The sequence below is a fragment of the Onthophagus taurus genome, chromosome 7 (assembly GCF_036711975.1).
Source record: "Onthophagus taurus isolate NC chromosome 7, IU_Otau_3.0, whole genome shotgun sequence".
Lineage (NCBI taxonomy): Eukaryota > Metazoa > Arthropoda > Insecta > Coleoptera > Scarabaeidae > Onthophagus > Onthophagus taurus.
Window position 1 is genome coordinate 10,214,304 of NC_091972.1, and position 9,791 is coordinate 10,224,094.

The window sequence follows — 9,791 nt, forward strand, 5'->3', positions numbered from 1 at the left end:
CTTGGCACTGACGCAAACGAATAAATACGTCTCTTATATACTTAATCTTGATTTAAATTATTTTCTTTGGTTCAACGGGTTTTACATTTTCTTCATTATTTTTCAGTACATAGTAGGCGCAATTCGTTGCCTTACACAATATTACAATTAATTTAAATTTACAGTTTACGAATGTACACAAATGGCCTCTGAGAAAAATAAAACTCAATATGAGTCAGTTAGTCCGGTTATGTATTATCACAAAGAAATGAGATAGATGACACATTGGATGATGTTATTATAGGAATACTTTGTCAAAGTTACAATTATTTTTATTAAACTACACGCGTATCGTATATACATAGCCGAAATGGATATAAATATTCTTTCTTTGTATTTTTTTTCATTCACATCTTTCACTGGCAATGATAATTTAAAACTATTCAGCGGTATAAAAAATACATTATGATCTTTTATTGTTATACTCTTTCTTTTCTGGTCCGACGTAGTTTGTTTTGCATAATCTACAAAACTTTTGTATTATATTTAAGGATTTATTCAAATAAATAAATTCGCTAAAATATTACACAAAAATCGACTAAAATAAATCTCATACAATACTAGCACCGTGCATCATACCACAGCTACCATTCTTAATAACAACAATATCCGAACCTTTTGAAATAGCCAAACTATCTACCATACTCCGAGAACCCTTCAAAATGATCGGTCTATCACCGCTTAAGATGATCCTAGGTGGATCCTTAAACAGTTTTGCCGGTTCTGATTCAACGTCAGAACTTTCCGGTCGCGCCATTGGAACTAGAAGAAAATCTCCCGCTGGTTTTGTGCTGAAGTAATCTCTTTGAACATGGTGGATGAAGGAAGCATGATCTCCAACGGTAGCAGCACCACTTGGAGCTATCGGATCTGATGTTTGATGACTTCTATAAGTGAAACCTAATGCTGTTAAAAAATCATCAACGACTCGTCTAACGGCTGCACGAAGTTCTGCGTTCCTATAGCCGTAAACCCAAGGATTAAAAGCACTACTTGCTAAAATGGGTAAAGCCAAGTAAACGGTAACCCATTCCGAAAGGATGTTGGTACCGATGAAGACATCCATTAACATACAAGTCTGTAAAAAAAATACGAATCATTTAAAAAATAAATAAAAGAAAAAATTAAACAGATAAGTAGGTTTAGATAGTTTAAACGTTTATTGATTGTAAATTTATGAGCAGGAAATCAGTTAAAGTGTTACATGCGGGTTAGATTTCCGTGAGGAACGACAAGAGAAGTTTGTTCCAACTAGTTCAAGCTTTGAAGACAAACGTTTCCCACAGAACTTGATTTCAAATTTCATGTTCTCGCGAAGTTATAACCAACGCCTCCGCTTGAAATCCAACCAGTGCTTACTAACTTCTCGACGAACAATTCGTGTGATGTTATTAAACAAAATCGTATTCTTCCAGTGTAATGGCTTGTCTAACGTCCATAAAATGTATACGACAACGAAGTAAATGTTTTGTATATTGTAAAGGGCGGTGTCCTCTGGTAACAGATGCTACTTATCTGTCTCGACACGTACAATTGCAGTTTACACCGCTAGGAGATTCCGTTCAATTTACCGGAACGACACGATATGACTGTGCTCAAAGGAAGGGTTTCGTAATCAGATGTCGAAATGGAGCTTTTGATAGCTCTACTGTCTGGGGCTACGTGAAATTGAAGATGTAAAACATCCTTTGTCAGATTTAAGTATTTTAATTGTTTAAAAATAAATTTAGTTAATAGTAATCGATAAAATGTCTAAAAATATAAAAGCAATTCATTTTAAATTGAACAATACCGTGAGGACATGTACGAACCCAATTTAAATATTCCTGTAACGTTAAGAGTCGTAACAGGCGGTACCCGACAAACGTGCGCGACGAAATGGTCGTATTTCAGGGCTGTTATGGGAATACCTAACCGAACGTGAACGCAATTTCGCGGAAAAGAGTGATTTAGTTCGACCAAATACAATTTTACTTCGCTCGACCATAAGAGTCGAGAACATTTATGGCTTGTTCTGTTACCCTATTATACTCAACATGGACGAGCGGCGACGGGTTTCCGGAATGTCGGCAAGGAGTTACTTTCCAAACGTTTATCTTTGGTGCTTTCACCAATCCAATTTCAAAAACTCATCGAAACCGAAACCTAATTTTGTTGAAATTGAATTTTAACACATAAATCGACTAAGTTCCAATTCACTTTTTATTTCAAATAAGTTGATAAAGAGATATCTATGTATCTAAATTGTTACTAAGGTACACTTAGTCTAGTCATTAGTTAAATGTCAAAGTTTACCGTCGGGCTCCGGTGATCTAATAAACATGATTCCGACTCAGTTTACTTCATCGTTGGTCTAAAACCCCTACATGAATCTTAAGTACCAGATTAGGAATGCCAAAAGCATTCCCTTCAAATCCCTGTATCCGAAAACGTGACTGGAATAATTATGAGGGAAGGAAATCTGACTCTACATCGATACTCTGAAGCTTTGTGAAAATAGATCACGTAACGGAAAAATAAACACGTTTTAAACGCAAATGGAACATTTCTCGTTTATCGCTCTAGAGCTAATATAATTCTGCTTTTATTAAACTCGATCGCACAAATTGTTTAGTAAATTAAATTAAGAATTAGCTGTACAATTTTAATAGATAACAAAGAAACAAACTTACTTGAAATGGGAGCCAAAGAGCAAGAAACATTCCGCTGGTGATGGCTAAAGCTAATCCATACCGTGGAGGACCCGAAATACCAGCGGGACCATTTTGCACAGAATGTCTCACCTCGAGGATGGCTCGGGCGTGTCCCCTGGCGACGAAATAGATGTACCCGTAACAAATTAGTAGGATTAATGCCCCAGGGCCGTATACGGCACAAAACATGAACAGCTGTACGGGTCTTGCCACCAGTGAGCTAAAGGAGCAGTCGTTCGACCTGAAAATTAAACGATCGCGGTGTCATATTTTCATTTGATCAGCTTTTCAGGATGTTCGAATTAATTAGGATATCGGAATAATTAGGACGCAAAACTGACTAAAGTAATTAATTTAGGTTTTGAGGGTAAGGATTATTATTACATCTTTTTAATTTATCAAATGTTTTTTAATTACGAACTAAAGAGAGTTAAAAGCGAAAGCAATCTAATGACGAATATACCTACACAGTTCGCGTAAAAAAAGGGTCTCCCTCATAAAATTTATATTTATTATCTTTTATTATTTATTATTAGATTTTGAGTTTGACTTTCTGAAAAAGTTGATTAAAGATTTGATTCAAAATATTATAAAATCAAACCAAGGAGTTATGGCACCATCAAATCAAATGACGGATGTTTTCCACTAAGACTGATTGATTTCCCACTAAGCTTCCCAACGAAACCGGGTACGAACAAAAAAAAAATAAAGCATTGTATTGTTTGTTTCACACACGGTAAACAAAAAGCAATCACTTTTAGTTGTAAATAATGCGATGTTGCTTTATGTGCTTTTAAAAATACTACAATCATTACCTGTAAATAAATTACCTATTTTGTTTCAGTTTTCGTTATTAATATTTATGATAAACAATGTTGTACATACATTTATTTATTGAATATTTATATTTGGTACTGGTATGTTATTTTTCTATATTAAAGAAAAAAGAATAAAATGTAACATTTTTTGATTTAAAAAATCTGTTACGTACAGACTGAAAGCGACCGGAATTTTTTGCTCTCGTCCATATTCACCACAAGTGACAAAAACCTGCATGAAACAGAGAGAGTGTTTAATGAACGGTTTCCGGAAAATTCCATTACTGGAAAATAATTTACGAAAACTTGTGAAGAGTATTGCTCGATCTATGAAAACGCACTACTATAGCATCAACATGTAACCGATCACCGTTAAAACGTGCGATTTTAGAATAAAATAAGCAAAAAAATAAATGTTTGGGGTGGAATATTACGTAATTACATCATGAGACATCATATTTGTGATTATTTCAAAATAAAATAACACACAATGGAAAGAGCGTATCTTAATGGCAATGTTAATGAACGGTGGATTTATCCCCAATTGATGTTTTACAGATATTTAAATTCTAAAGTGTACGTAAAACTCCTGGAGGCTATTGTGGAGTTGAATGAAAATAATATTTAAAACTACAGAAACATCGATTCTGATGAACAAGGTCATGTAAGGGAGGAATCTTTGCAAAACAATATACCTTAGGAGCTGCAAAGATAAAGCTGACAATAAAAATATTATGCTTCGCCTGTTTCACAAAATCTGCCAGATAGCCAAACACTATAACATAAAAATATCACATCCAAAACAAAATCAATGACTAAAAATATCATAAACTTTGTTTACGCACTCTATCGAATAAAGCTGTAAGAATATCTGAGTATTTACGGGACGTAATATGGAAAAACAAAGCTATAACCACGTATTTACAAAATAGCAGTACGTTCTATCTTGACATACGGAGCTCAAACAAGTAAGACGAAGTAAATTTTGAGAACGATTTAGATGTCTTATATATTTAGATGTTGAACTCACATGTTGAAGGATGGACGAGAACAGAATAGCAAAGATTGACAAAGTATCCTACTTTGGCTGCACAGTAAAAGACCACCGGGAAAACCCCCGAAAGTTTAGCCTATACTTTCGTATGGCCATCGACATCATATGAACAGAATCCACAAAGATGGTCGTATAGAATAGAGGAATCTTTATTAAGAGGAAGAAGAATATATGCATGATTTTGTGATTTTTATGTCTTCGATGAGAATCAACTGGGTCTACCGGGTTGGTCAAAAGCTAAATAGTTAAAAGGTCTTTTAATTGATTGCAATTGCTCCTCAAACATGAGTTTATGAAATGATTTTTTAAAATTTTTACTGCAGTTCTAAGTAACTATAACATCAGGGCAACTGTAAAAATCGTCGTGTTTTGAGAGAAAGCCACTCTTAAAAACAACAATATTATGATGATTGAAATAGAAAGGCAATGTCGAAAATAAATGAATAAAACAACGACGAATTCATTATTCTTAAAAAAATTCAAGAATCATCATGTGGCTTAGAAATCGACGATTTTATGTCCACATTAAATCAATGTGAAATGACTCAAAAAACATGTTAAAAATAAAAAGAAAGTGCGAAAAAGTAACTAACACTAGATTAATTTCAGTTATAAAACTTCTATTATATGATAACTAATTTCTAGTTTAAAATGTCAACCTCAATTTTGACATATTTGTAATCTTCATTAAAAATCCTTTAAAATGAGTCCAAACAAGATACGTTTAATTCCAATATTACTCGAGATATAAGCAACTTCCGGTTTGAAATGTCAATGTCATTTTGACATATTAATTTTTATAAAAAGTCTTAATATTTGTCACAAAAACAAAAATGTAATAAACAAAAATAAAAAATTAAGGTTGGTATTAATATTTAAAAATTAAATTGCTATCTTCATTGCTGCTAACTTCGGGGTTAACGTTTTTTATTCCAACTTTTTTGTTTTTTGAGATAAGTGCGTCATCTTTGGACTCATTTTAAACGTTTTTTAATGAACATGACAAATATGTCAAAATTGCCGTTGACGTTTCAAACCGGAAGTGATTGTATCTCCATTAATATTAAAGTTACATATATCGAGTTTGGACTCATTTTAAAGCATTTTTTATGAAGTTGATAAATATGTCAAAATTAAAAGTTGAAAGTTCGAACTTTTTGGTTTTATGAGATAAATGCGTTAAGTTTGATTATAATAATAAAATTAAAGTTGACTTGGACAACTGGAAGTTTTTTCACGACTGAACCCGAATGTTTCTAGTTTTCGTTCTAGTTTTAGTTCAATAACGATATACTAGTACAACATAGTAATATCTTATGCTAACTAGCGCTACCTACCGTTGTCGTTTGTAAAATGGATAAGATGAGAGATGTTAATCTATTTGTAGAGTCTCTGAAGATGGCCAAGGGCCGAAACTAGTTAGACTTAAATTCTATATAAAATAAAAGATATAAACTTTTAATTTTATACTAACATCTAGAAAACGACACTGGTCAGAAATTGTAGGTTCATCAATTTTTTCTGTTGTAGAATTTCTTGGTGTATTTAAGTGTCGTATCTAAGTCGGTTCTTTGACGTATGATATAAATCGGACTTGAAATCGTATAACGTGATTTGCGCTTAACTTTATCCTTTAAAACAAAAGGTATTTTAGGTATTCTTTCGGTATTCTGCATTATTTCTAAGATAAGTTACACCTTTACCTACCAGACAGCAAGAAAATCTCTAAAAACGATAAAATGTCGCGTAAAATAAATTGAAGAAAATGATGATTTCTTAAAAAAATTATTAACATTAACTTTTTCTGGAAAATGAATCAATTTAATTTAATAAAAATAATATTTTCAAACTTCTTCTTGCTATATATTTGTAACTAAAGAAAATGAGAAACTAAAATCGGACATTTTATTCCTTATTCTACCTAACATTGACATATAATAACCAATTCATTCGTAACGATAACCTTTCATTATTTTTTTTCTGTCGTTACACCATCGCTACGGAGGGGTTTGAATTGATATTATCTTTCGTTGCGTAACGAACGACTCCCCGAAGACCCGGTCCGGTGTATATAAGTTACGATATATGTTATGGAGACGTTTACGACATCGTAAGCTTCTCTAGAACGCAACGGATCTCGTTCTCCTCTTTCACCTTTCAATTTCAGCCTGTTTCATCGTTACGACGTCGCGCCATCGTTACGCCGCTGGACGTGCAGACAACGTCCAAAAACGTAACAATTGGTTTTAATCTCTTTGAAAGGGTAGTTTCAGTATCGTGTAATTAGATCGACGTAAACTCGGTGGATATAGAATAAAACCCGACGGATAATAAAAAAAAGGCGAAAGGAAGTTTGTTATCGAACCGGCGCCTCCACCATTATTTTATTAGATAGAGTTCTCCGTCCCCAAAGTGTTTTCTGAGTTAATTCTCGGCTGAATTTAAGGTGGTTAATAATTATTATAATGAAAGCAGTTGTTATGTTCGTGTTAATGTATTAGTTAATTGGTAGGAAAGTTTATAACAATGTTGGTATTTAGGATTGTAAGTGGATTCCTACTCTGGAGATTATAACTGGAGGTTTCCTGGTAGAAAGGAACATAAATTGTGGTTAAAGTTGCATTCAGGCTGCGCGATTCCGGAATGTACCAGCCGACACTGTCGGAATATTTATATGGTGAGGCGAATGCACATGGCAGATATACGTTTCAAGCTATAGTTTATGGTGGATCGATGTTATCTGCATTTCCAGCATTTTCGAACATTGTAATCAAGATTATGATTAGCTTAAGGTTTAGCCCGGTTATTATAGTAAAATTTAAAATTCCGTTACTTTATTATTCTATTTAGAATTTAATCACATTCCATCCGGGATATTATTCTACGTTGTAAAGAGCTCATTCCGCAGTATCCCCCCATGGCAATGACCCTCCTCCACTAGGAAATTCTATGCACCCTAGGTATACACACGTAACGAAGGCAGTGTAATTTAATAGAACACGCAAACGGGGGCACTCGAACCCCACTAGGTACACACCTACTCCCTCCATTAAAACATAACCACAGGTTCGCGTGCAACGAACATAAAATATTTTATCTGCTAACTGCAAACGTTAATATCGTTTCCAATTCACTTCGCTTTACCATTAAACAACGTAATAAATGAATTCCAATCGAAATTATGGAATTGACTCGATAATTTATGTATCAAATATATAAAATCTTTTATAGATTAATTAAATTATATGTATTTATAATTACAATAAAACCACGATATAACGGGAATAATATGGGGAAGGAATTGCCAAAAGTCCATTATATGAAATGTTTATACCAAGGACGGTGTAAACTAAGAGTGCTGCCTCATCTAGAAAACAGGTGTTCAGTTCGAAGGACCGTTCGTGATGTCACGCATAGGTAGGCAACTACTATTTCACAGTTTCAATTAGCGTTTACAGTTTTCTACCATTCTAATTTGACACAACAATAAAAATTCTCGAGACGCACGGCTAAACCCGAATGTTTCTACTTCTAGGTCTAGTGTTATTTTTAGTTTTAGTTCAATGAGAAATATATGTCTTATGTTAGTTCTAGTGATAGTGCTAGTGCAAAATTAGAACTAACACTAGACCGAGAACTAGAAACATTCGGATTTAGCCGCACGTCTTTCAAGACGGCTAAACCCGAATGATTCTAGTTCTAGGTCTTGTGTTAGTTCTAGTGTTAGTTTTAGTTTTAGTTCAATGAAAAATATATTACAATCTAACGCTGAATAACTAAAACTAACACTACCATTAGAACTAAAAACATTCGGTTTTAGCCGTCTTGTTATAGAGATAGGGGAATACCCCAAGTTTATCAATAAACATGGAATAAAGCAACTTGAGAAATAACCCGAGTTGGATTCTATCTATGAAAGAGTATGACTTAAAAATATTTTATCCGTTATATCCAAAGTCCGTTCTAACGAATGTTATGTGGAGATTTTACTATTTATATTATATGTTTTACTTACCTATCTAAATTTTCATATAACATTGAATAACCAAGTGGTGTAAATCCAACTAATGATGAATAAATCCAAAAGACGATGATATATCTTTCGATGGCCGAATGTGTAATTAAATTGTTATATCTTAAAGGTCTTGCTATAGATGTAAATCGATCAACGGCAATCGCGACCATCACCAACACAGAAACACAGCACAGTGTAGTCGCAACACCGTAACTAAACAGGCACACCTTAGGGCTTGTGAAATTTTCGGCTCCACCTAATTCTAAATACATCCCGACCGGCATAAACATTCCGATTCCTAAATCGGACGTTGCTAAACTCATCACGAGGTAATTACTTGGAGTTCTAAGTCTTTTAAAACGATACATAGCGACCAACACTAATGAATTTCCGATTAGTATCATCGGTGAGAAAAGGAACACCAAGAGTACCGCTATTGTAACGGAAACTGGTGAATTCAGCCTGGAGATGTTTCTGGTGACGTCAACTCCGATGATTGAATGATTTTCCGAGGTATCCATTTCGATGGTGTAAACCAGAGCTTGATGACTGTGGTTGAACAAAGTTGCCTCCATAGATACATTGGGGGTGATGTTGTGTAATTGAGACGGCAGCGCAAATGACGACGTGATTGCTCTTTTTTTAATTAGGATCAGACTCTTTTATTGATGTTACAATGATTAAAAAGGTTACAGCGTGTTACGTAGCATCTGAAACAAAATGAAATAAAAAAATTAACCGAATAAAAGTAACATACAGAGAATTGTAAATCATGCCCATAAAAGTACTCGAAACCTGCTTTGAGATCGTGTAGCTTTCAGGCGAACTGAAAATGATGTCAACTTAGCACTTAAGCTTTCGCTCTAGCGATTTCCGACAACGAAACCATCCACGGTAGTGGTGCTAGACAATATAAACTCGAAAGCAAACTTACGAACCGGGCGATGCATTTTGGTGTGTTGTTGGACGTAAAGAGGTTGTGGCTGGAAGTAAAGGTGCATTTTATTTGGTGCACGGACAAGCAAAGATTTCCGAGGAAACTAAAGTGGGAATATTCGATTAAATTTGATTAACCGTGACGTTTATTTGAACATGGGAATTGTACGTTTCCGGATATACGAGGATTAATTCAATGTTCTATTCCCGGGAAATTTATGCTCAATGCAACCTGG

The 9,791-nt window shown here is 34.2% G+C and overlaps 1 protein-coding gene across 1 annotated transcript; it reads right to left on the reverse strand.

The window, feature by feature from the left end:
- Window positions 1-520: 520 nt before the first annotated feature.
- On the reverse strand, window positions 521-9,273 carry LOC111423942 (adenosine receptor A2b-like). Its single transcript, XM_023057334.2, has 3 exons — window positions 8,620-9,273; window positions 2,712-2,973; window positions 521-1,117 (listed from the first exon to the last, which is right to left on the reverse strand). The coding sequence occupies exons 1-3, from the start codon at window positions 9,192-9,194 to the stop codon at window positions 590-592; spliced, it is 1,365 nt and encodes a 454-aa protein (XP_022913102.1). The 5' UTR covers window positions 9,195-9,273; the 3' UTR covers window positions 521-589.
- Window positions 9,274-9,791: the final 518 nt, after the last annotated feature.

What these genes read in the sequence shown, in the direction of transcription:
- LOC111423942 (XM_023057334.2), bottom strand. Translation starts at nt 9,194, where the DNA reads ATGGAGGCAACTTTGTTCAACCACAGTCATCAAGCTCTGGTTTACACC. An exon ending in TTATATGAAAATTTAGATAG is followed by an intron (nt 2,974 to 8,619) that starts GTAAGTAAAACA and finishes TTTAATTTTCAG; the next exon opens with GTCGAACGACTGCTCCTTTA. An exon ending in CTCTTTGGCTCCCATTTCAA is followed by an intron (nt 1,118 to 2,711) that starts GTAAGTTTGTTT and finishes TTTTTTTTACAG; the next exon opens with ACTTGTATGTTAATGGATGT.